Below are 27,746 nucleotides of genomic sequence, written 5' to 3'. Positions count from 1 at the left end.
TGAGATGGCTAGTTACACAAATATATTTTTAAAAACTTTTCTATGTAAGAATAAGCAACTAGAAAAGTATAATGGGAGAAGCTATTTACAGTAACAAAATTGCACAGAACTTTAATGAAAAAATAGAAAAATTTACTCAGATACATAATACTGTAATAATGTAGAAAAGCATGTTTTTTGATGGGAAACAAAATCTATAAACATGAATAAACTTTCTCAAATAGTTTATAGAATGAACGCCTTCAACCCAAAATACCAATGTAAGACTTCAGGAAACAAAATGAAGCAAACTGACCAAGAATCCCTAACTGCACCACAGCAGGGGTCCTGTGAAGGCACCGCTGACTCTGCCACCAAGCAGAAAGCACAGGAGGGTCTGGTTTGCAGGAGGTCAAAGACACCAACAATACATTACAATGGAGACACTTGGAATCCTGTTTCTTGTGGGGTAATAGGAGATAATCAGAGACATAATTTCTTAAAACTGGTTTGGGCGGTAGTAAGCGCTCTATTGCCAAGAGTTTCATGGAGCCATAAAGCAGAATTAAGTCTAAGTACGGTTATTGATTAGTCATGGATCCACACCAGCTTTTTCCCGTATTCAGGTTCATCCCTACTGTTCAGGCTCCTCAGGCGTCCTTCCTAGCAGGCGAAGTCTTGGCTTAGCAGAGGGATAAGATCCTCAAGAGTTATCCACGAGTAGGACTGGATGGCTAGACCTAAGTGATCCAAACGCTTTTGGCAATGGAGAGGCACAAGACAGTTGTTTGAAAGATTAATGCCTGAACAAAACACAGAAAGAATAGTACACACAGTATGAAAAGGATTTCTGTAAAACAACCAATTCTCACCATAAATTGCAAATGTTATTCAAATTGATAGTTATTTTAGATTACATACACATGACAGTAAGTCTCTGACATTCAAAAGCTGCAGTTTTCCTACATTCCAAAGTAAACAATTCAACACTCAAATTTTATCAGGGTGTTCAGAGGATTACATGAAGTGCTATGAGAACCTGCTGCTCTAACAAATCAGTAGTTTGCTTGAGAGAAACACAGGTCCAGATAAGGACCTTGGTGTTATTTCTCAAGTGTAAATTCCTGTGTGTGTTTGTGTGTGTGTTCTATTTCAATAAAAACACAGGTAAGCAGCCCCAAGCCAAACACATTCAAAGTCTTCTTGGAAAATGGATGTGTGATCGATATACTGTTGTACAACTTCACTAAAAATGCTCTTTAGTCCAAAGAGCCGGGAAGATGCTTTCTTCCCTGGGAATTCACTAAGAATTTGAGGTTTCGGCCAACATGGGTATTCATCCCAACCTTGACTCTCATGAGGTTTTCAAATATCTGTATCTTTTTAAGCAGCCTAGGAATTCAGAATTCCTTACAAAACTTTTTGGGCTGCAGCAGGATCTGTCCTGGTCTCACTTGTGCTTTCGGTTCTTACATGCTGAGTGGGTTCTCTCATGCCGGGTACAGTTCGACAGTCTACCAAATCTTCTCCCACAGTTTCTGCAACTATATGGTCTCTTGGCCTCATGATTCTGCAGATGAAGCACCAACTCTTCATTCTTTGGGAAGGTTTTCCCACATTCTGGACACTTAAATATCTTCTCTCTTACATGGATTCCTTCATGACGACTTCGATGAGAATTCTGACGAAAGTGTTTCCCACACTGAGAACAGGAGTAAGGCTTCTCTCCTGTATGAATTCGCTCATGTTTATTGAGGTTTGTTTTATGATTGAAGCTTTTCCCACAGTGGCTACAGTCATAGGGTTTCTCTCCAGTGTGAGTCCTCTGGTGGGAAATAAGGTAAGAACTTTCATTAAACTGTTTCCCACACAGTGGACAAGTGTACCACCTCCTTGTTCGCTGATTTCGAGTAAGAGCAATAACACTGATGTCCACATATTTTGAGAGCTCCTCTAGTGGAGTATCATTTTTAATGGTAATTAAAAGATTTCTCAATTTCTTTTGCTGTGGAACAGAGGAATTTACTCTTTCTTCGAGGCAACCTGAAGGCTGCTCAGAAACCAAGAGACAGTCCATCCCATCACTATCTGAAGACTTTTCTCTACAATCTTCCTTCTGAAGATCTTCACCTGCAGGACTACTGTCATTAACTATTGAAAGAGAGAGAGAATGTAGTAACTTTTCAGGGATATGACAATACCAGGCAAGAAAAAAACAAATTAAATTCCTCATGAGATAATAACCTTGAAAGACAGAAACTCTGAGGACTCACAGATAACCACCATCAACTCTTTTTCCATTCTTATTTTAGATGAGCAATAGAGCTCCCCACTCTCCTACACTGTGAACAAACAGTCCTAGTTTTACTTTTATGGGAAAACAGAATGAATGGGATAGCAAGGAAAGATTTCATCTCTGTTTCTCAAGAGGCAACAATTACTCAAGTTCATAATGATCTTACATTTTGTGTAGAACAGTCAGTCAAGGGGATGAAGGACATACACAGAGAAAGGCACCACTCATAATCTTCAGGACTCAGATGTTTGCTACATGAAATTTTACAATAATATACCACTGATAATAGTGTAAGGTCCTATACACAAGGAAAAGCTGGAAATAATTCAAATGACCAAAATTAATGAAGGCATAGCATGTTCACACAAGTGATTAGTACTTGGCCATTGAAGTGATTACTATGACTGATAAAATGAAACTATGATATTAGAGATCAACAGTATTTTCGGGAATAAAGGGGAGTGGTGACTGAAAGGGGCCTAAGAAAGATTTTTGGTGTGCTTGGGACGGTAATTTTGGATGATAAATGAGTATGTACATTTTATAAAAATCTGAGTTGTACACTAAAGATATGTAGGCTTTTCTATATTAGTATTAAACTTCAAAATAAAGTCTAATGGGTTATCAACACTAGGTAACCAAAAAAAAAAAACACCTCTGAACAGGTAGGCTGACAAGGAATTCCTAACTTTGGAGAACTGGTAGAGAATGAAGGGTTTAAATCAACCATTTAGATGTGGCTGCTCCAGAAGGTAGAATGTGAATCTCTTCAGGATTCAGCAGTTTTATACCAACAGATTTCCTTCTTTTCAGTCGCTCCCTTATGATAATGAAAATGCTGGGTTAAAGCCTAGGGTGATTTGTATCATACATCACTTTCCAAAGGTGTACCAATTTTAATATAACCATCATGATGTAAATATCAACTTTAACCCTCATTGCCAGTATGAAGTTTAAAAATATTTAGTAGGTATAAAATTATTGTTGTTTAACCTTTCATTATATAAAACAGTAACTTATTTAATTTTATAAATTTAACAATTTTATATATCAAAGATCTTTATCAATCATTGATGTAAACATATACTTATTTTTATTTTTGTTTGTTTTGTTTTGTTTTTTTTTGGTTTTTCTCCGGTACCGGGAACCGAACTCACGACTTTGCGCTTGCCAGGCAGGCGCTTTGCCGCTGAGCTAAATCCCCAGCCCCTATACTTATTTTTAAATGAATGAATTTTGGGGGAGTGGACAGGGTCTCACCATGTAGCTCAGCCTGACCTCGAACTCATGGTGATCCTCCTGCCTCAGTCTCCTGAGTGTTGCAATTACAGGCATGCACTTTTTTTTTTTTTTGAGACAGGGTCTCACTATGTAGTTTAGGCTGACCTTGAACTCACTGTGTAGCCCAAGCTGGCCTTGTACTTGTGGTGATCCCCTGCTCAGCCTCTTGAGCGCTAGGATTATAGACGTATGCCACCACGCCCACCTCATTAAGGCAAATATTTAAGAATCTGAACTCAACATTAAAATCAGAAGGAAAAAAAATACACCAGTCTTTCAAGATACGACAATGCTCTGTCCTATTTTCTAGCCACTTGACAATTTTCTTTTACATTATGATACAGATATCCCAGCTCTACTTACAACCATCTCATTTTCACCCTGTTTTGTAATGTTGTTTACATTACCCTTATACAGGGGGCTGGGAATTTAGCTCAGCGGCAAAGCGCCTGCCTGGCAAGCACAAGATCATGAGTTCGGTTCCCAGTACTGGAGAAAAACCAAAAAAAACCAAAAACAAACAAACAAACAAACAAACATTACCCTTATACATAACTGGACTCTATTTGGGCTATTTTTCATTATTTCATTATTTAGGCCAAGATTATACCACCAATGGCTTATTATCATTTTGTAATATGTCTAATATTGGTAAAACCAGTTGGAAAAAATATGTATTGAGATGCCTTACTCCAACTCCTGTTTCTGTTCTATCCATTCTCTACTTTTTATTAGTTTTTAAAAATAATTTTGATTCTTCAGACAATATTTTTTCTTTTTTGAGGCAGGGTTTCACCAAGTAGGGCAGGCTGGCCTCGAATTTGCTACCCAGGCTATTCTTGAACTCAAGGCAATCCTCCTGCCTCATCCTCCTGAGTGCTGAGATTACAAGCATGCACCAACATGCCCAGCCTCTTTTCTTATATAAAATGTAACATTATGTATATTCCTGCTACTTGGTTTTTTCTAATTATTAAGTCTAGGGTGTATTCAACCAGTTTCTTACAGAACTGGATTGTTTCTAACATTTTTTCAAAACTAATGCCATAACGAATTAACATGTTTTAAAAGTATGCTGCTGCTATTTCTGTAGGTCAGGGTCCCAGAAAGAGAACTGCTGGACTCACAGACAATGCATTTATATAAGAGAAGTTGCAAAATCATACAAGAACTGTACCACTCTTCACACCTACCTCAGAATGCCTGTTGCTTAACAATTTCACCGCCAATGTGTTGTTTTGATTTCTGTACATCTGAGACTTTCCCAATTTACTGTATCTTGTTCACATATGTATTTCTTTCTTATTTTGCCATGCATATTTTCTTAATTTTTTTCTTTCAAAGCTTCTACACTTTTGAATCTTAATTACAAAAGCCCCTCTACCCTAATAAGGAATTCACCTACACTTTTTTTCCTTTTGCTTATTTTGTTTTTGAGAAACAAGCCTTGCGGCATAGTGCAGGCTGGCACTGAACTCATGTAGCCCAGGCTGCCCTCAAACTCATGGCAATACCGTCTCAGCCTACTGGAATCACAGGTATGCACCATCATTCCCAGCTTCACCTACATTTTTAAACTATGTTTTTATGTTTATGTGTTCCCTTGTTTGAAACATTTACAATGTTCAATCCATTTGGAGTGCTTGGTATGTAAAGCAAGGTAGTCTTCATCAAACAGCATCTGGATTGTCCCAACATTTTTTACTAAAAAGTCCCTCTTTCTGGCAGCAGTGGTTCATGTCTGTAATCCCAGCTACCCTGGAGCCTGAGGCAAGAGAATCACAAGTTCAAGGCCAGCTGGAAAATTTAGGGAGATCCTGTCTCAAGATAAAATTGAAAAGGCCATTGTGTTCTCTTGTGCATGTTGTCCCTCTCTCATGCTGTAGGGTGTACTTCTTTTCATTCCTTTACTTGGCCGAAACACTCTGCAGAGCCTGTTTCTTTTCCTACCTTTAATAAAACTTTGCTACCACTAAAAAAAAAAAAAAATAAGGGCTGGGATGGAGCTCAGTGGTAGAGTACTTGCCTAGCATGCAAGAGGCCCTGGAGTAATCTCCAATATGCGCCCCTGCCACACCTCCCTTTACTTTGCTGATGTAAAATACCAACTTTATGACATATTAATTCTCATGTTTTGGTGGCCTTTATGGACTTTTTACTTCATCCATTTATCAGTCTACTCATAGCAATACCACACTGTTTGAATTATAGAGTTTTGGGGGATGCTTTAATATCTGACAGGCTGTTATGGTATGGATCTTAAGTGTCCTCCAAGAGCCAGATATGCTAAAGGCTTGGGTGCCAACCTGCAGCACTATTAGAAGGTGGTGATACCTTTGGGGGGTGGGGCCGAGTAGAAAGAAGTTAGGTTATTGAAGATGTGCCCTTAAAGGGGATATTGGGATCCTGGCCTCTTCCTCTCTGCTTCCTGGCCACAATAAGATGAGCAGCTTTCCTGTACCATGTGCTCTTTGCCACAAGGTGCTGCCTCACCACAGACGCAAAAGCAACAGGGTCAGCTTACCACAGACTGAAACTTCTAAACCTGTATGCCAAAATAAACATTTCCTTCTTGTAAGTTATTCACCTCAGCAATTCCATCACAGCTACACAAAGCTAACACACAGAACTAAAAACTCTACTGTTCTTCCATTTTTGTTGTTTAAATGTACTTATTTTTCCAACTGAATTTCAGGTTGATTTTCCAGTTCCAGTGGTAATTTTTTTGGGGGGTGTCTTTTTGAGACAGGGTCTCACTATGCAGTTCAGGTAGCCTTGAACTCACTTTGTAGCCCAGACTGGCCTCAAACTCCTGGCAACTCTCCTGTCTCAGCCTCCCAAGTGCTAGGATGACAGGTGTGTGCCAACCATGCCTGGCTCCAGTGGTAAAATTTTATTGGTATTGTTAAAAGGATCACATTTTCATAAATCAATTTTTTTTTGTACCAGGAATTGAACTCAGGACCTTGCACTTGCCAGGCAGGCACTGTGCTGCTGAGTTACATCCTTGGCCCTCATAAATCAGTTTTATGAGAAATGATCTTTTTATGATGTTGCATCTACATAGGCTAAAACATGGTATTTCCATTTATTCACATTTACTTTTGTCCTTCTGAAGTTTCCTCATAAACTCTGATATTCTTTATTACTAGGTACTTAATAATTAATGTTTCTATTTTAGTGGAATCTTCACTGCATCATTTAAATGTTGGCATATGAAAGCTAATGATTTATATTTATTAATTTTTCGTGTGGTACTGGGGATTGAACTTAAGGCCCTTTGCATGCTAGGCAAGCATTCCACCACTGAGCTACATCCCCACAGTCCACATTTATTAATTTTATATCCCACTGCCTCACATTTGAATGATCTTACTATTGGTAGAATGTCTTCACACATTCTTTATGGTTTTCCAAATGCAATTTGTTTTTCTAGTACTTGGGATTGAACCCAGTACCTAATGCATGTTATGGTTTACATTTCTAGCTGTCTCTGCAAAGTCTCATGCGCTCATAGGCGGGGCTTCTGGGAGGTGAATGGATCAGGAGGGCACGATACTCATCAGTGAATGAACTATAGACTGATGCCTCTACAAACTGTGAGCCAATATAAAATTCTAATTTGTAGGTGTTAGCTATTGTGTCTCAGCAACAAGAAACTAAGACACTATGTAAATGATCTATCATGGAACTACATCCCTTGCTCTTCATTTTATTTTGAGACAGGGCCTTGGTAAGTTGCCTAGGCTGGTCTCTAACTTGTGAATTTTCCTGTCTCAGCCTCCCAAGTAGCTGGGTGTATGCCACTATGCCTGGTCCAACAATTATATATAAATATAGTTTTAGTTTTCTCTCGAACTCTAATACTATTTTTTTCTCATTTAATTGTACTGGCTAGTGTTTGAAACAGTGTTAAACAATAGTAGTGACAGTTGTTTTTGTCACTGTATTCCTAGTTGAGTAGGAATGTCTTTCAGTGTTTCCTAGTAGCACCAAACTAACACTGGCAGGAAGGATAAATGACTTATTAATTACTATATTGTTATATGTTTTCATGAAAGAAGAGTTTAAATTTTATTATCTTCTCAGTAACTATAAAAATGATGACAAAATTTTTCTTCCCATTAATATAAAATATACTAACCAATTTTCTATAATTTCTTCTACTCCATAGCTAGTGATTATCAAGTTATTTTCATATTCCTAGAATAAATCTTATTTGGTCATGGTAATTTTTGTCAGATTTTGTTTTCTTTGTTTTTCTGCACTCTGGAAGTTTTCATGTAATTTAATTGTCTAATTTTTCAAGTTTAGAAGAATTTTCTGTGAAACTGTATGAGACTGGTAGTACTTCTTAGGTGAAGGGGGTCTAGATGATGACGATTATTATATTGTTATTATTTCGTGGTATTAACGACTGAAGCCTAAGGGCTTTACTCTGAGGTGTATCTCAATCCCCCTCCTCCCCTTCTTTCTCACTAAGTCGCTAAGTTGTGGAGGTTGAGCTCCCACTTATGATCTTTCTGTCTCAGCCTCCCACCAGTGCTGGGATTAATAGGCATGCACCACCATGTCTGGTTAGGCGGGCTAGATTTTTGATAATCTAATTTTACATTTATAAATTTAAATTTAATGTACTTAAAAACTTCAAATCTACATTTTTTCTACTTAGTAACCCCTATCTCTTTTTTTCCTGTGTTACTAGGGATTAAACCCAGGGCCTCTGGAGTGAGAACTAACCCCAGCCCTTTTTTTATTTTTATTTTTATTTTATTTTTTATTTTTTTTTGGTTTTTCTCCGGTACCGGGAACCGAACTCACGACCTTGCGCTTGCCAGGCAGGCGCTTTTGCCACTGAGCTAAATCCCCAACCACTGAGCTAAATCCCCAACCCCCAGCCCTTTTTTTAAATTCTTTACTCTGAGAAAGGGTCTCATTAAGTCCCTAAATTGCCTGGGCCAGGCTTGAGCTTTTGATGCTCTGTCATAGCCTTACAGAATGCTGGGATTACTGGTATGTGCTATTGCACCTGATTTCTTCTTCCCTATTTTTTTAACACATTATTTTCAAAATTCATGTTTATTAATACCTTCCTTCTCTTTTAACTTATCCTGTTTTTCTAACTTTGAGTGAGAGGTTTACTGTTATTTTTCTAAATATATAAAGCTTTTATAGCCATGCTCTTTTGAGCATCATTTAGGTTATACCATAGACTCCAATATCTACAGACTTGGATTCAGGTATCACATTATAAGAGCATTTTCTACAAAAATAATACAGACCAGACAACCACCTCGCCTCCAGCCTCACAGCACACCCGGCCCAGGAAGACCTAAGTATCTGGCAATATCCAGTTGTAATTTGATGCCACTGATATCACTGAATTTACTACCATAGCCAAGGTAACATAGTAGTGGATAACAACTGGTTTGCTCTCTATGCCAATATCTGGAGTTCCTGGGATCATAAACAATAAAAAATGAATACACACACACACACACACACACACACACACACACACACACACACACAGAGGATCATGGGTTAGCAAGGGAACAGAAGACCCACAAGGTCTTCCAACCCTCTAAAGGAAGAGCAGCGGGCACAAATGGAGAAGAAAGCTTATACCAAGTAGTGGAGTTCTATAAAAAGTTTATACTAGGGATGAGGCAACTACACAAATTCAAAGGGAAAATGAAGCAAAAATTCACAGCATTATCACTTTATATACCCAAAGTGAATTCAGGGGAAATAAGTAAAAAAATTGGATGAACTGACCAAAACACTAAAATATGAATGACAGACTCAACAAGGATACAGAATCTTCAAAAAGGTGTCCAGGAGAAATACCTGAAATAAAACTGTATAGAATTAAAAAATTGCAGAAATGACCAATGTGAATACAGAGTACCTAAAATTGATGAAATGGTAAATTATAAAGAAGTACTCAAAGAAACCACCAAAAAGAGGGAGGGAGGGAGGGAAGGGGAGAGAAAGAGAGAAAAAGATAAGACCATCCAGCAGTGACTAGATGACATGAAGACCAACCTATGGCCAAGTGGAGTTGGAGAAAAGCTAGAAGTAACACAGATTACTAATGTTAAAGAAATTATAGGAGAAAAATCTCCCAAATATGTGAAAAGAATTTAAAATACAATAAGTGAGTCTTATAGAACAAACCACTATGACAAAAAAAAAAAAAGAAGCTTACCAAGGCATATTCTTATTAAGTTGCCAGATAGCCAACAAAAAACGTAATTTTAAAAGTAGAGGAAAAAAAAAGTCACATCTAAAGGTAAACCATGGGGTGACATTCAACCGGCCGTTGGTGCAACGGCTCTTCCACCCTAGGACCATGGCCCAGTTCCTCCGTAACCTCGAAGAGAAGGCCCCAGCGCTGGTGAATGCTGCTGTGACTTACTCAAAGCCTCGACTGGCCACATTTTGGCATTATGCCAGGGTTGAGCTGGTTCCTCTTACCCCTGCTGAGATCTCTGCAGCTATTCAGAGCCTGAAAAAAATAGTCAGTAGTGCTCAAACTGGTAGCTTCAAACAGTTCACAGTTAAGGAAGCTATCCTGAATGGTTTGGTGGCCACTGAAGTGTGGATGTGGTTTTATATTGGAGAGATCATAGGCAAGCCTGGCATCATTGGCTATAATGTTTGAATGTCTTTAACATCTGATTATATTGGATTTAGTATTTGAATGTTCTTGGATCACAAATGATCAGAATTATCTGCTATCTGAATAAAATATGTCAACTACCAGAAAAAAAAAAAAAAGTAAACCAATTATAATTACAGCAGACTACTCAGCACAAACCTTAAAGGCTAAAGAGCTTGGAGTGAAGTATTTTAAGTCTTAAGAGCAAGTAACTTCTAACCCAGATTAATTTATCCAGCAAAGCTATCCTTCAAAATAAATGTAGAGCCGGGCGTGCTGGCACACGCCTGTAATCCCAGCACTCGGGAGGCTGAGGCAGAAGGCTCACTGAGAGTTCAAGTCCAGCCTGGGCTACAAAGTGAGGTCAAGACCAGCCTGAACTGCATAATGACACCTTGTCTCAAAAGACAAAAAAAAAAAAAAAATAGATGTAGAAATGAGGGCAGTTCATGAAATAGACCAGTTCAAAAGATATATGAATGCTAAACCAGCACTCCAGAAAATATTCTAGAATATCCTAGACAGACACAGTGAAACCAATACAGCTAAAAACCCACATGAAACAAAAACAGCTCAGTGAATAAACAACAAAAAATGACAGTAAAAGAAAAAAGAGTAACCAACAGAGAAACAATGCAACAATAGTAAATAACACATTTCAGTAGTATCTCTCAATGTTAATGGTCTTGACTTTCCAATTAAAGGACACAGATTAGCCAGGTGGGGTGATGCAAGTCTGTAATCCCAGGACTTGGGAGGCTGAGGCAGGAGGATCATCATGAGTTTGAGACCAGCCTGGGCTACAAAGTGAGCTCAAGGCCAGCCTGAACTGCATAGCAAGACCCAGTCTCAAAAAGACAAAAGAAAAAAAAAAAAAAAGACACAGATTGGCAGACTACATCAAAAAACAGAATCCAACAGTCTGCTGCATTCAAGAAACTCATCTAATCCAAAAAGATATTCATAGACTAAAAATTGAAGAGTAGAAAACAGTATTTCAGGCATAAGGATATCAAAAACAAGCAGGGGTTACAATTTTTATCTCAGATATGGTAACTTGAAACTAAAACTGATTAGAAAAGATGAAGATCACTTAAGAAGGCTACTTAAGGGAATAATCCAACAAGAAGAGATAACATCTATAAATGTTTATGTGCCAAATACTGAAGCACTTATATACATAAAAGAAATACTGCTCCACATAAAGATCAAATAAATACTAACACCATTATACTGGGGAATGTTAACACCCCACTTTCACAAAGAGATCAGTTAAAAAAGTCAATAAAGAAATATCAGAGCTGAACCATACCCTTAAACATATGGACTTTATATCTACAGAATATCCCACCCCACTACAGTAGAGTATATATTTTTTTTCTGTAACACATGGTATGTTTTGTAAAATGGGTCACATATTAGTCCACAAAGCCTGCTAAAATAAATATAAAAGAATCAAAATTATCCCATGTGTACTATCAGACCATTGAACGATGAAAACAGAAATGAAAGACAGAAGAAATCATGGAAAAAGTACAAGCTCCTGGAAAATTAAGAACACACTTCTAAACAACCAGTGAGTCACAGAAGAACTCAAGGAAGTGAAACCAATACAGCTCCAGTTAAGAGCTATTTTGTTTATTCTTTCAAAGAACCAGCTCTTAATTTTATTATTGTGTGTGTGTTTGCCTCTTTCATTGATTTCCACTGTAATTTTTATAATTTTCCTCCAGAATTTCAGTTTGGGCCTGGCTTATTTCTCAAATATCTTAAAATTCCTCATAAGGTTATTTATTTGCGGTCACTGTGTTTTTCACTGATTGCACTTAACTTTCCTCGTAGGAATGCTTTCATAGTGTCCCAGACACTATATACAGGCATTATTATTAACTTACAGAAATTTTCAAAGACAAAATGTTCTTTGAAAGAATAAACAAAATAGCTCTTAACTGGACTTAGAAAGTGAAAGAAAAAGACATCAATCCAACTAGAAAAGAAAAAGGCAAATCACAACAGATGAAATCCAGAAGATAGTAACTACTTTGAAAAATTGTATTCCAACCAACTGGCAAATCCTGAAGGACTGGACAGATTCCTGTGCTCATACAAATTACCCAAGAAGACACAAAAATGTTGAACAACCCAATAACAGGCAATGAAATAGTGACAGTAATAAAGAATCTACCAACTAAAAAAAGGCCAAGACTTGATGGATTCACTGCCGAACTATACAAAACTTATAAGGATGTTGAATTACCAATACTATTCAAGCTTTTCAAAGAAACTGAAAGGGATGCAGTGTTCCCAAATTCATTCATGGAAGCCAGCATCACTCTGATTCCAAAACCAGGTAAAGACACAACTAAAACAGAATGTGGTGGTGCACGCCTATAATCCCAGCACTTGGGAGGCTGAGGCAGAAAGATCATTGCAAGTCTGAAGTCAGCCTGGGCTACATAGGGAGTTCAAGGCCAGCCTGAACTGCATAGTGAAACTCTGTCTCAAAAAGACAAAAAAACAAAAACAAAAAAACAAGACACAAGACCCAACTAAAAAAGAAAACCATAGGCTGATCTCTGTAATGAACATAGATGCGAAAATTCTCAAGATATTAGCAAAAATACAAGATATTAGCAAAGAGAATGCAGCACATCATCAAACAGATCATACACCACGATCAAGTACGTTTCACCTCAGGATTGGGATATAGCTCAGTGGCTTGCCTGGCTTGCCTGGCAAGCACAGTGTCCTGAGTTCGATTCCTAGTACCAAGAAAAAAAAAGTAGGTTTCATCTCAAAGACACAAGGATGGTTCAACATATGTAAATCAATAAATGTAATACATCACATAAGTGAAAGGTCAAAAACTACATGATCATGTCAATAGATGCAAAAAAAGCTTATGACAAAATCCCTTCATGATAACAATCCTGAAGAAAATAGGCATAGAAGGACCACACCTAAATTTGATAAAAGCTTACGACAAACCACAGCCAACATCATATTAAATGGGGAAAAACTAAAAGCATTCCCTCTAAAATCAAGAACAAGGCAAGGATGCCCACTATTACCACTTCTAGTCAACATAGTACTTGAAACAGCCAGAGCAATCAGGCAAGAGAAAGAAATAAAAGGGATACATATAGAAAAGGAAGAATTCTAATCATTATTTACAGATGACGTTATAATCTACCTAGAAGATGCAAAGAACTCCACCAAAAAACTCTTAGAATAACCAACTTCAGCAATGTAGCAGGACACAAGATCAACACACAAAAATCATTTGTGTACCCCAATAAAGAACTCATTGAGAAGGAAATTATGAAAACAGTATCATTCATGGTAGAGTCCAGAGAAATGAAATACCTAGGAATTAACCTAATCAAATAAGGTCTCTAAAGTTCTCTGAAAAAGAAAATTGAAGAAGGCATTAGAAAATGGAAACATGTCCCCTGTTCCTCATTAGGCAGAACCTATACACACTGTCAAAATGACCATATTCCCCAAACTGTTATACAGAGTCAATGCAGTCCCAATCAAACTAAGAAGAGCATATTTTACAGATCTAGAAAAAACAATCGTAAAATGTGTATGGAACCAGAAGAGACCCAAAATAGCAAAAACAATCTTAGGCAAAAGAGCAAAGCAGGAGGCATGACAATACCTGACTTCACGCCATACTACAAAGCAACAGTGATACAACAGTACTGGAACAAAAACAGACACACGGATCAATGGAACAGAACAGAGGATACAAAAACATCAGATACCTTCAGCTAGAGTGGACCCCTAGGAGTTAAGATTGGCCTCGCATACAAACAACCTAGGATACGACCCAGAATTTGAGGTTTAACTTATGACCAAAGTATTGAGTTACAACCTGAATGTCGTGGTCAAATGATGCCAGAAGAGTATGTAAGCATCAGTCTGAGCCCAGATGCATGTGTTTGTGGATATGATTTCGGTCAGTGCTTTACTTAACCACTACAATTACTGCTATTAAAGTGGTTCCAAAAAAAGCTGGAAAAGAAGCTAAAGGAAGGAAGGGAAGGTAAAGAAAGGGAAGGTAAAGAAACCACAATTGAAAAGAAGAAGAGAATTGCGGAGAAACATGAGAGTGGCATTCGTGTGACTGACCTCACTAATATGTACAGCATGTGGAAATCCACCATCTCAACAATCTTACAGAGAAAAGATTTGTATAAGGAACCTAGTGTTGCTAAAGGTATTACTCAGACTAGTTGAGTCACAATCAATAGAAGAGGTAGAAAGGCCATTATTAGTGTGAATAAACTAAAAGCAGATGGCAGATTATTACCCACATGTGTCTGTAATTTGAAAAAGCTAGGGCTATAAATGCAGATCTCACAAAGGATAATCCATCAACAAGTGATAATGGTGAAACATTCCACATCAGTAAGGGGTGGTTTCACAACTTTAAAGCAAAAATTGGAGTTCATAGTGTAACTAAGCATGGTGAAACAGCAAGTGCTGATAAAAGGGCTACTGAAAATTACATACAACCACTTTGAAACGACGACACAGAGAAATGGCTCTTGTTCTCATCAAGTTTTCAACTGTAGTGAAACTGGCCTTTTCTGGAAAAAAATGCCCAGGAGAACATACATTACCCAGGAAGAGAAAAAAATGCCAGGCCACAATCTATGAAGGATAGGTTAACCTTACTGCTATATGCCAATGTGAGTGGTGACCTCAAGATAAAGCCTCTCTTGGTTTATCACTCTGAGGGCCCTATCGTGTTCAGAAAACAAAGTCAGGAAGACTAGGCTAGGGGTCATATGGAGATCTAATGTAAAAGCCTGGGTAAAAAGAGTACTTTCTTGAGTGGATCAGGGAGGCTTCCTGTCCTACTGTTAAGAAGTATCTAGAGGACAAACATTTATCACTCAAGGCTCTCCTCGTTATGGACAATGCTCCGGCTCATTCATGAGATTTGGAAGAAGAATTGGCTAAAGAATTCCCATGGCTCTCAGTCAAGTTCCTCCCACTTAATCTAACTCCTCTACTGCACTCTATACACCAGCAGGTTATAGCTAACTTTAAGAAGCTATACACCAAGGAACATTCAAGAAGTGCTTCCAGGTAGTCTCAAATACACATTTAACCCTTACAGGGTTCTGGAAGGAACATTACAACATCCTTTCCTATATGGGGTTAACTGAGAAATCCTGAGCCAATGTCTCTCTAGGGACACTGAGATCTGCCTGGAAGAAAGTGTGGCCTAAAATTATACAGGAGAGAGACTCTGAAAACTGTGTAGAGGAGCCTGAGCCTTCAATTGACTCTGTGGTTGATGATACTGTCACTATAGCAAAGTTCATGGACTTGCAGGTAGACAGTGGTGATGTTGAGGAACTGGTGGAGGAACACTCAGACAAATTTATCTACAGAGAAACTTCAGCAACTTCTGGCTGACCAATACAGAATGACAGCTGAGGAGCTTTCTAAAGAGGAGGAGGGTATCAATAGTCAGTGCAGCAAAGTTCTTCTGAAATAAAGGAAATCCTGAAAAAATGGACAGAGCTACAAACATTTGTAGAGAAGACCCATCCAGAGAGGGAAAAAGCCAATTGCTGCATTCACTTGCTTAATGACAATGTCACATCATACTAGAGAACAGTGTTAAAGACAGAAACAGACAAACTTAGGATTTGGGACCTAGTGATCCAGAAGCAGGTCCTAGGAGAGAAAGGACAGACAGCCAGATTCCTGATGTTCTACGGCAGGGAACTCTCCTTCCAAACAATAACCACCTTCTAGTGCAAGGTGGTTTCTTTCTGCAAGCCAAAGATGTCAACTTGAATAGTGAGTACAGTATGAAACTTGTTGTTTCTGATAAACTAGGCACACTTTTTACAACTTTTTGGTGAATGCACTAGGAAAATTATTGGTGTTTCTGGTAAATTAGGCACATTATACAACCCTTTCTCATTATGAAAAGATTAGTTAAGGGGTGCTTTGGGAGGTATGGAAGACATTATGGGTATTCCCATTATTTCTTATGGGAAAAATAGTCTTGACTTACAACCAACTTGAGTTACAACCAGCCCTCACAAATTGAGTTCATAAGTTAAAGTTCCACTGTATTTGATCTTTCACAAAGGGGCCAAAAGCATACATTGGAGGGAAGATAGCCTATTCAACAAATGGTGAAAGGAAAACTGGACCCCTGTCTCTCACTGTGCACTAAATTAAATAAAAATGGAATAAAGATTTAGACACTAAAACAAAGACTGAGCCTACTGGGAGATATAAAAGGTAAAATACTTTAAGTCCGAGGTGTTGAGAAGGATTTTTTAAACAAAACTGTAACTGCAAAAGAAATAACAGTAAGAGTCATCAAATGGGATTACATCAAATTAAAAACTTTCTATATAGCAAAAGAATCAATTAGTAAAGAAATAACCTACGGAATGAGAAAATTTTTTGCCAGCTATTACTGACAGAGGACAAATATTTAGGATACATAAATAAAAAAAAAATTAGACCATGCAAAATAAAAAACTCAGGCAAAAAATGGTCATAAAGATAGGTATTTCACAGAAGTGCAAATGGCCAACAAATATATGAAAAAATGCTCAGCATCCTTGGTCATTACAGAAATACAAATTAAAACAATGCTAAGTTTCCATCTTATAGCAGAAAGAATGGCAATCATTTTTGTTTTGTTTTGTTTTGTTTTTCCAGTACCGGGAATCGAACTCACAACCTTGCGCTTGCCAGGCAGGCGCTGTGCCGCTGAGCTAAATCCCCAGCCCCCAAGAATGGCAATCATTAAGAAATAAAAAAAATAAATGTTGGAGAAGCTGTGATGAAAAAGGAAACCTCCTACATTGTTGGTGGTAATGTAAAGTAGTACAACCATTAAGGAAATCAGTAGGGAGATTTCTCAAAGTACTAAATCAGAAATTCCACATGACCCAGCTATCCTTCATCTAGATATTTTCCCCAAAGAGCTTAAGACATCATAATATAGTGATACACACATACCAATGTTTTTAGCAGCATAATTCATAATAGCTAAATCCTGGAAGCAGACTGTATACCCATCACCAGATGAGTGGATAAAGAAAATGTGATTATCTATGCATAATGGAATATTACTTGGCTATAAAGAGGTACACATTTGAGACATTTGTAGGAAAATGGATGCACCTGAAAAATATAATATTGAGTGAAATAAGCCAGACATGCAAGCTTAAATACTGCATGGTATTTATTTAAGGCAAAGTACAATAATAAAGGATGGATGAGAGACAAGAGGATGGATCTCTTGCAAATGGGAAGGGATCCAAGAGATCAAGGATAAGAGATGAAGGAGTAGGGAAGAAATAGGTAGAATAAAGGTATGCCATCTAGCAGAACCTAATAACTTTAATGAATATAAATATTATATGCCATAAACATGAGCAAAGATTAGTAATATCAACAAAAATGAAAGTGGACATATGTGCTGCCAAAGCAAGCACAACAAAAATGAAAATGGAAAGGGAAAGAAACTGCTCAGAGGAAGGAACAACTGGGATGAGGGAAAAGAGGAAAAGGAAAGAAGAAAGGAAGGGAAAATATGTGTGTGTGTGTGTGTGTGTGTGTGTGTGTGTGTGTACAGAAGGATAGCTGGGATAACTATACTGCTAACGTCTAATGGTTTATTGAAAGGAACAGTTAATGCCTAATTTTTTTTTTTGACCAATTTTGCATGCTTTTATCTGGTAATCTGAACAACTAATTTGAAGACAACAATATTCAATATAACAACCATTGGTGAATTCCTACCATCTTGCCTACTGAAATTCTGTATTGTTTCTAATTTTTTGTTTGTTTTCATTTTTTATTTTCTTTAATGGTTTGATCAATATTGCATTCTTACATCTGGTAATCTGAGCAACCTGACTGAAGATAATAATATGTAATATAACAACCACTGTTAATTCCTATCATTTTGTTCTGAAACCCTGTATCATTTTTATTGTTTTTGCTTTATTTTGTTTTTGTCTATGTTGTTGGTATTTTGCTGTTGTTCTTTTTTTATTATTCTCTTTAAAAGAAAAGCAGAAAAAAAGAAAAAGAGGAAAGACAAATCAAAGGAGGGATGAAAGAGAGAGGGAAGGGGATTACAAAAGGAACCAAATTTATTATGTACATATATCCACTCCTCAAAATGAAAACTGCGGGGCTGGGGATTTAGCTCAGCGGCAAAAGCGCCTGCCTGGCAGGCGCAAGGTCGTGAGTTCGGTTCCCGGTACCGGAGAAAAACCAAAAAACAAACAAACAAAAAAAATGAAAACTGCATGTACTGCAAACTAATTAAATAAATGAAAAATTATGTAATTCTAATTTGCATTTCTCCATTTAGCCCAAGATTGCCTAGTAGTTTTAGAATTCCAGGTGGAAGCAATTTTATTTTATTTTCTGATTTATTACCTATTTTCTGGTTGTAAATTCTCCTACATTGGGACAGATCCTAATGAATTTTTTCTGCTTTTTGGAACCTAGGGAGTCTTTTCTTACAGAATATTTAGTCAATTTTCAGCAATATGTCGGGCATGGTGCCGCACGCCTGTAATCCTAGCACTCAGGAGGCCAAGGCAGGAGGATTGTTGTGAGTTCAAGACCAGCCTGGGCTCCAAAGTGAGCTCAAGGCCAGCCTGAACTGCACAGTGAGACCCTATCTCAAAAAGACCAAAAAAAAAAAAAAAAAATTCAGCACAGTGAAAAGGTATATTCTCTCTTTTTTTTTTGGTACGGGGAATCAAACTCAGGACATTGAGCTTGCCAGGTAGGCACTTGTGCCGCTGAGCTATATCCCTTGCCCAGAAAAAGTATATTCTCATATTACAGCAGAGATCAGCTAGGATTATAAGAACTACATTACTGAAAATCTGTGTAAGTAGTCTTTTTATGTGGTTCAAGTAAACCACAAGGAGTCTCCTTGATTCCTATCTCCATGAGGTTCAATCCCTTATACTTTTCTCTGAAAATTGAATAGATGGAACTCTGCAATTATCATTTGTACACCGACAACTCCCAAATCTCTACGTCCTTATATCTGTGCTACAATTCTCGATTTCCAGCATTTTTTTTTTTTTGGTACCAGGAATTGAACTCACAACCTCACACTTGCCAGGCAGGCACTATGCCAATGAGCTAAATCCCTGGTCCTCAATTTCCAAAGACCCACACAACAATCTTATTTTATTTCCTGCCACAAATTCAAAGGATTCAAATCTTGCCTCAACCTTGTGATAGATCTTATACTTATAAAAATTTCACATTACTTATCACTGTAAGCGACTGCCTTGTTTTTCATGTCAAACTGGAACATTGTAGAAGGCAAGTATGGGGCATTATTTATCTTTGGAACCTGCAGAATACCAACTCCAATCTTGCCTGAGGAAAAAACAAGTGGATGGAATGTTTTGAATTTTTTGAATGACTGCAAGCTTAAGCCACCAGCTTCATGGTATGAAGAGGGAAGGGTGAGGATTGGGTTTTAGGGTCCCAAAGAACACACCCAAAACTACTCCTGGAATAAGCAACATACACAGCACTGAATAACCTGAAATAAATGCTAGTTTTGTTCAAGACTCAAGAAAAATCCAGTATAGTAAATCTGGCCTTTTTATAACTTTCTCTACAATAAATAAAATTTTCACAGAGCATTCTGTGGGAAATGAACTAAGCTCATTATGTACCACTAACTTGACCACATAGGACAATACAGATAAGGGTTCTATTGTTATAATGGATTACTGTCACTTGGGACAACTCCTCAGACCTGTCCTCTGCTCAACTTAGGTCTCAGAAGCAAACTGCCCCAAAGGCAAATTAAAAAGTATGAGGCACTGAGCAAAGACATTTGTGAGGGCATCTGATTCTAGAATAGCTGTGTGTTTCTACAGAAAAGTTGAAGCATGTCTAAGCAGATTATGATGAGTCTGTCACCAGATCACTTCACATGTAGCATCAGAGACAGTTGGAAAATGAGGACAAATAAAGAAGGCCCCATTTAGCAACCACATAAGGAATTCACTGACAAAATTATAATAAATCCATCCAGGAGGCAGCACATGTAAGTCACAACTGCAAACTCTGACATGAGATTCTGAGTCTAACTATCTACTCTACTACTTCCAGCTATGTGACTTTGGCAAATTTCTTAACCTCTCTCTGCCTCATCTAATCACCTGTAATTGCTATACTCTACAATACTATTGTGAGAAGCATACAAACTAATAAATGCATGTTTGAGCCAGGTGTAGTGGTGCACACCTGTAATCCCAGTGCTCAGGAAGCTGAGGGAGGAGGACTGTCCTGAGTCTGAGGCTAGACTGGGGCAACATAGTGAGTTTCAGGTCAGCCTGAATTGCATAGCAAATCTCAAAAATAAATAAATAAATAAATAAATAAATAAGTAAATGTATGCTTGCATGCATACACAGATCAGTGGCTGGCATACAATACAGATAGCACCTAAGTGCTTAATAAATGTTAGATATTATTTTCATTAGCCAAGCATAATGGCACATGCCTATAATCTCAGCATTTGGGAGGCTGAGGCAGGAGGATCACTGCAAGTTTGAGGCCAGCCTGGGCTACATAGTGAGTTCAAGACTAGCCTGAACTATATAGTGAGACTTTTGGGGGGATACATATCTATAGATATAGATATCTATATATTATTTTCATCAAAAATAGAATATACTTTCACTTACAATAGTAGTAGTCACCCCTACTAAACACACAAAAAAAAGAAGTGTAACTTAAGGGTCTAAAGAAAATACTAAGTTGCAAAAAAAAAAAAAGAAAATACTAAGTTGCTAACTCAAAATATATCTTGGTTTAAAAAAATATATATATATCTATCTATATATCTATCTATATATCTATCTATTGTGAGAACCAGCTCCAGGTCAGAGTTAAGAAACAGTGTGCCCACATTTTCCATCTATTTGCAAGTCTTGATTACCAAAAATGTCCTCTCTTCCTTAACTTCAGGAAAAACTGACTATCTACACCTGGAATTCTGTAGCTAGCCTCTGCCACATAAGATAAAACAAAAACAGAATGTGTGCACTTTGCTTTACCAGGTGTAAACAGTGATTCAGAAGCTCCAGAGATGAAGGACATGCTTTTGCTATAGCATACGGCCTGAACACACAGCACTTGATTTCTTACCCAGTAACACCATCTCCCCAACATTACTGTTATCTTCCTTCTCTGAGCTGGATTGCTGAGCAGAATCCATGTTTACACATTCTTCTTGGGAATGAAATACATTCAAATCCTCAAAGATCACCAGCTCCTAAAAGAACAAGAGACCCCCTTTTTCTCAGTAAATGAGGTTCCTTCGCAGCCCTTTTTTTCTTATTTGGCAGTAAGAAAAGATCAAGGAAAAGGATGATGAAAGGCATCTCTATAAGCTTCACACAGGAGCAACATAGACAAGATAGCCAGGCTGAGAAGAGCCAGAACAAAGCAGAAGAGAAATGCCTTACGAGGTTGATTACCAAGAATGTGTTACACACAGACTGACCCAGAAGAGAAGATTTCAAGAGTACAGGAGGTGATTTACCCAGTGAGCGGAAAACCAAACCCACCTCACAGTCAGCTTTAAAACACAGAGACACTGTCTCCTGTTCCTGCTGGACTCTTTCTCTGGGCAGAGGTTTCACTAAGGGATGAGGTTGCACTGGGGAAAGAGGAAGCTGTAGTTAGTCAAAAACTCAGTGACTCTAATACAGACACTGCCCGTACCTTCAGGCCAAGCTACGCTTGCTTCTTCACCAGGCAATTCACAGCTGTTTCTGCTCCTGTGAGCCCTGACACAACTCGAGCCACAAGCCCCAGAGTCTTGAATCTTTATGGGATCTCTTCAGTATGAAAAAGATTGCCCTAAGCACCTTTCAAAATTTCTAACCAGTAGTCACTATATACGAGGTTGAAGGAAGACAACCTGAACAAGCATAAAGTTTCTAAAATCCCATATAAACTACAGACAACATGATAATCCACCTGATTTCTATATTCTTTAAAAGATACTTCCCTCCAGAATGTTTGAGTAAAATGCACAACACAAAAAGATGCTCACTTCACATAGCTTTATACACATCTGGCATACCACATAAGCTCCAGCCTAAGAATAAAGCAATACCTCAACATATAAAAACTGACTTCTTTTCGTGAATACCCACCATCTTAACTTTAATTCCTGACTAACATGGAAGTTCATCTCAGTGCCCAGTACCACCCGCTTCTCTTCTAGTGAAATAAGCATATGCTTCTTACCTCTGTTCTGAAGGCTCGAACTCATATCCTTCATAATAACCAAAGTCTCCTTGACTTTCTGATTGGGCTGGGCCAGGCTTGCCTTGGGCAAGAAGGTAAGGAAGTGCTCCAGCACCAACTGGTGGATGCTCTTGGACCCACTAGTGGCATCCTGAAGGAGGTCTTGGCCCAGCTTGGAGTCTGGAGGAACTCTCAGTACAAGAGACTGCTTTGGCTTTGGGGATATAGAAGCCACTTTCGTAGCCATCGTGCCTCACAACAAAAGACCACACTCGTTTACTGGGGGCTGCTAGAGCCACTTCTTACGGCAGGAAATCTGCCAGAGAGCCACGCTGCAGACAGAGAAACCACTGATTAGCCACACGATGCATGACTTCAACAGCCGGCTTGGGTGGTGAGGCCGTATGAAATCTACACCAGAAAGACAGATGGGGCGGGCAAGTCAAAACTGAAATACAGGTTCCGGAGACGCGATACACTTAGGAAGGCCTGAAAGGAAGACCCTGAGAATGAAACCCAAGCTCAAGAGCCAAACAGCAGGGAACAAAGCCAGCGAAGGCCAAAGGTCATCTCCCCGGGAAAGAAAACGTGCAGTATTCACTGAGAAGAGAAGTTTAACTCCCGCTCGCACAAAGAGCGATGGACCAGAAGCGAGGAACGCCGGGGTCCAGTCCGGAGGGCGTCTGCTCAGAGGAAAGCTAGCAGCTGACCCTGGCCGCACCGCGCCCCTCGCCCCGCGGCTCTCCCGCAGGCGCCCCGCCGGAGCGGGAGCGGCCGACGCCCCTCCCAGGGAGCACCACCTGTCAACGTGCTCCTGACAGCGGCAAGGGACATCGTACTGGGGCTCATCGGGCCAGTCCCACTCTAGGGCTTCTCACACCGGCCAAGGGGCAGCCTGACGCAAAGCTCCACCGGTGGCGCTGCCTGGGGTTCCGCCCCGGCTCCCGACCCGGCCTCGCTCCCCAGCCACGGAGAGCGCTCCGCTCCTCAGAGGTCGCCTCCGCCTGGCTCCCGCCACTTCACAGCCCCTCACCTCGCGGAGCCTCTCCGCCCGAAGACGGCTCAGCGGCCTGGGCTTCCACAAAGACCGGAAAACGAGGGACGGGGGCCCGACGCTCGCCTCGCCCTCTGGAGTGTCCTTACTAGCCGCCGGCAAGCATTGGAAAGCGCCGCCTTCAGTTGAGAGGACGCGCGGACGCGAAGCCTTCTGGGAGGCTGGGCGCCTCCGTTTCCGTGACGCCACGCCCAGTGACTCATTTCCGGCGTGAAAGTCTGGTCTCCTCGCTCGGAGCGAGCAGTGTTTGTCCTGCAAAAGACGAAGTTCGAGATCGCCTGCATGACTCTCGGCAAAGGCAGGTCGAGCCGGTGAAAGCCGCTTTCTATGTTGATCGGCCTCGGAATCGAGCAGAGAGTTGATACCAGTCCTCCACGTGCTGGCAGCACTCGTGTGGTCGGTCGGCCCCAGGTCTCTCTGGGAAATATGGTTCGGCTCCAAACAGCCAATAGGAAAGCCACCAGGCGGTGACGATCGGGGGCGGGGTAGGTTTGAGGAGCTATCGGAAATGGGCTCTTTCTCAGACCGGAAGGTCTGCGCGGCCCCTGCGGTATCCGTCTCTGCACCTTGGCGAGCGCAGGAAGTGCGTAGGTGACCCTGGGGTGGTCGTTTCCCGCAGCCATGAGTGCTGGCGGTCTCGCAGAAGTGGTTTGGTGTGTAGCAGTGGGCAAAGCTAGGCGATCACTCCCCTCATTTTACCAACTAATACACGGCCGCCTGGACCTTGCTTCTTTCATAAGAAATGCTAGTCCGACTTCCTCAGACTCTCCATTCTCAATTTCAGCTTCCCACAGAGAGGTTTTACAGGATCTTTTTTTTTCTGTATTGTTTTCATACTTGGTTTGTTCTCAGTGAGACACCGATTGGAGTTGGGACAACCTTTGGGCAGGTTTGTGTAACAACCACCTCTGGCAGAATAACATAAGTGAAAATAAAACCTAAAGCTTTTTCTTCACACTAATATAGCTGACTCACTTAACTATGGCTTAGAATGTTATAAAGTATGACAACTGTGCAGCACACAAAAATGAAAAAATACGTGCCTTTCCAGATAGAAACATTTACTAAAAACCCTTTACTGAAAGCAGTATTTTTGGAACTATGAGTAAACAAATGGAACAATGAAAATAATTATACGTGTAAAAATTGAATATATGTGAACTTCAATTAAAGGATATAATTTCAATTTATTGGGAAATAGGTGGTGCTACCAATTGAAATTGTATATTGTGGGAAAAAGAGCCCTGTCCTTAAATCAACATACAAAAATGCAATGTAATAAAAACACTGGAGAGGACAGAAAGTTTAAAGTTGAGGCACAACAGGAAACTAAAATAGAAGTAAAATATAAGCCTGTTACTTTTCCTCCCAAGTGTTTATGAATATCTTTATGTTTAATATTGATGGATTTGGTGTGCTTAATGTCCTTCAGCCTGGTCTCCCCTCCACTTATTCTGCCCTGTGATACATAAGAAATAATGGTAGTTTACTGTCACTTTTGCTTTTTGGGTTTTCAGTGTCCGCGCTGATTCCAAGTAGGTAGCCAGCCTGTCCTTTCTTTTGCTGTCACACCCCCATCACTGCACTTGTGTTATACCATCTTTGCCTGATTATGGCTATGTTTTTTAAAAAATTAAGTGCTAGTAATAAAATCAAATTAATAAACTGCAAAATAATTGGGAAAGATAAGCCAGACTTTCCCAACAGGAAATGAGCCCCTGCCAACTGACAAAAAAACAAAGGCAAATGCTATGAACAACCATTTTATAGAGTAGAAAAATAACATGGTGATTAACCTCCGAAAAAATGCTTACTCACACTACTAACCTAGTCAGTATTTTCACTTTTTAAAAAAAATGTTTTCACTTTAAAATAGGACAACTGACTTAGGAGATAGACTGTGGCAAAGCTGGCTGGGGAAATAAGTGGGACCTGTCAATTACAAATCCCAGGACAGTGCCAAATAATTCCCAGGAATCCCCTATGTAGGAGAACTTCAAGTGTCCAGGAGATGTGAACTACAGGAGGAGGAGCCTGCTATCATGACTTTCACAATAGCCCACCCTGTGTCTCCTAGACCAGGATGTACTTTTATTTTTGCTTTTATCTTTTTTTTTTTGTTTGGCTCAAGTTTGCTCTGCAGAACCAGTTTTCCCCTTACCCCTTCACTTTTCCCTTTCCAAGTAAACTTTCTGGCACCGTTTCTGGCTTGTCCAATTCTTTGTTTAAGGCAAGAAGGACGTGGAATACTACTTGGCAAGCCATTTCTAAAAGAACTACCAGACCACACAACCACTCCTGCACTCCTATAAATCCAGGACTCTGGGAGGCTGAGGCAGGGAGATCACAAATTGGAGATCAGCCTGGGAAATTCAGTAAGATCCTGTCTCAAAATGAGAAATAAAAAAAGGGCTAAGGATGTAGCTGAGTGTCATGGCCCTGGCTTCAAATTCCCATTACGACACATACACACACACACACACACACACACACACACACACACGAGTACACTATTTTTCACTTGTCAAGTTATAAAAAGATGGAGAGGCATTCTGTTTCTGTTTGCTGGTAGTGAGGTATGTGAAATCATCTTGTAATATATATTAACATTAAAAGTATATGTATCTCCCCTTTGACCTTGGCAATCTAGTCTCTAGAATTTCAAGGTAGAATTCTTTGTAAGGAGAAAAACTGAAACAACATATATGTTCATGAGTAAGGTTATAGTTTAATAAATTTGTGCATTCCTAATCTGGAAATTGCTGTGAAGAAGAATGGATTAGAACTATATGTAGATGGTCATAGACTATTGAATGAAAAAAATTACAAAGTCCCTATTCCCAAATATAAGGCATAATTATATTTTTAGAACAGAAAACATCCTGTGTATGTTTGTATGGAGGGATACACACTGGGTTATTAAAACAGTTACTCCTGGATGGGAGAGGAAGATAAAGAAGGAGATTAAACATTGTTACACTGTCTCACTTCATTTAATGAGCAAGCATCAATTTGGTAACTAAAAAAAAGTCTAGCCAGGTATGGTAGTGGAGCGTATAATTTCAGCCTCTTGGGAGACTGAGGGAGGAGGATCACAAGTTCAAGGGCAGCCTGGACAACTTAATGAGATTCTGTGTCAAAAAAAGAAAGGGCTGAGGGTAGACCTTAGTGGTAGAGTGCTTGCCTATCTTAAAATGAAGGGTGATAAATAGAATAATTTTAAAAAATTTGATGGCATCTTATTTTTAAAAACTGATCAGTGAAGTAGATATCATAACTGTATTTGAAATAACATTAGACCTTAATCTAAGGGTATAAGTAGACAAGGTATAGATCTACAAATGCCTTTTAACATAAAAGATGGTCATTGTCACATAGAAGTAAAGAAATGCAATTTAAAATAGTAAGAATTTTGAATTTATTTCATCAATCTTGTATTATTTATAAAAATTGCATTTATTTATCAAACATACTATTCAGTGTTCTGAAATCAAACTAATACTATTATGTCATAGGGCAGTATAGCACTATTTTTAAAAGTACCGTGTTTGTTAAGTTTGTAAATGTCTCTCAACTTACTTTATTTTACTTTGTTCTTTTGAGACAGGGTCTTGCTATGTAGTTCAGGCTGTCCTTGAACTCACTATATAGCCCGGGCTGGTTCTAACTCCCTGCAAACCTCCTGCCTCAGCCTCCCAAGTGCTGGGGTTACTGGCATTTGCCACGCTGCCTGCCTCTTAATTTATTTTAAAGAAAATAACATGGTATGTACGTTTGCAAGGTCAAAACTTGGTTAAATCATTATGTGTTTATACTGTGCAATACAGTGCAACCATTTAAGGGATAAATTAAGTGAAATACAAGTTACAGAACAGTATAAAGTCATTTAAAAATAATAGTTTTTTTTTTTTTTTTAAAAGCCAAGCACGGTAGTGCATGCCTGTAATCTCAGCACTTTGGAGGGTGAGGCAGGAGGATCACAGCAAGTTCAAGGCTAGCCTGGACTGCATAGTTCAAGGTCAGTCTGAGCTACATAGACCCTGTCTCAAAAAACCAAAACAAAATAAAAATACTAGTTATCTCTTTAAATCAAAAGAATTTACAGTAGGTTTGTTTGTGTGTTTTTGAGGGAGGGTCTTACTATGTATCCAGGTTGGCCTTGA

The 27,746-nt window shown here is 39.1% G+C and overlaps 1 protein-coding gene and 1 pseudogene across 3 annotated transcripts; one reads left to right on the top strand and one right to left on the bottom strand.

Annotated features, from left to right (window-relative positions):
* Znf200 (zinc finger protein 200) lies at window positions 1–24,503 on the bottom strand. Of its 3 annotated transcripts, none has more exons than XM_013517699.1 (5): window positions 23,563–24,503; window positions 22,530–22,940; window positions 21,842–21,933; window positions 21,420–21,546; window positions 1–2,130 (listed from the first exon to the last, which is right to left on the bottom strand). In XM_013517699.1, the coding sequence occupies exons 2-5, from the start codon at window positions 22,774–22,776 to the stop codon at window positions 1,430–1,432; spliced, it is 1,167 nt and encodes a 388-aa protein (XP_013373153.1). In that variant the 5' UTR covers window positions 22,777–22,940; window positions 23,563–24,503; the 3' UTR covers window positions 1–1,429. The 3 variants fall into 3 exon arrangements, with proteins under 3 accessions (XP_013373153.1, XP_005391418.1, XP_005391419.1); XM_005391361.2 differs by having other exon boundaries at window positions 22,530–22,861; XM_005391362.1 differs by lacking the exon at window positions 23,563–24,503 and adding an exon at window positions 23,330–23,556 and having other exon boundaries at window positions 22,530–22,861.
* LOC102030128 lies at window positions 9,897–10,324 on the top strand (annotated as a pseudogene).
* Window positions 24,504–27,746: the final 3,243 nt, after the last annotated feature.

This window comes from Chinchilla lanigera, unplaced genomic scaffold, assembly GCF_000276665.1.
Source record: "Chinchilla lanigera isolate Chin_1 unplaced genomic scaffold, ChiLan1.0 scaffold00041, whole genome shotgun sequence".
Taxonomy (NCBI): domain Eukaryota; kingdom Metazoa; phylum Chordata; class Mammalia; order Rodentia; family Chinchillidae; genus Chinchilla; species Chinchilla lanigera.
Note: the sequence above shows the minus strand (reverse complement) of the source record. Positions and strands in the feature narration are given on the sequence as shown.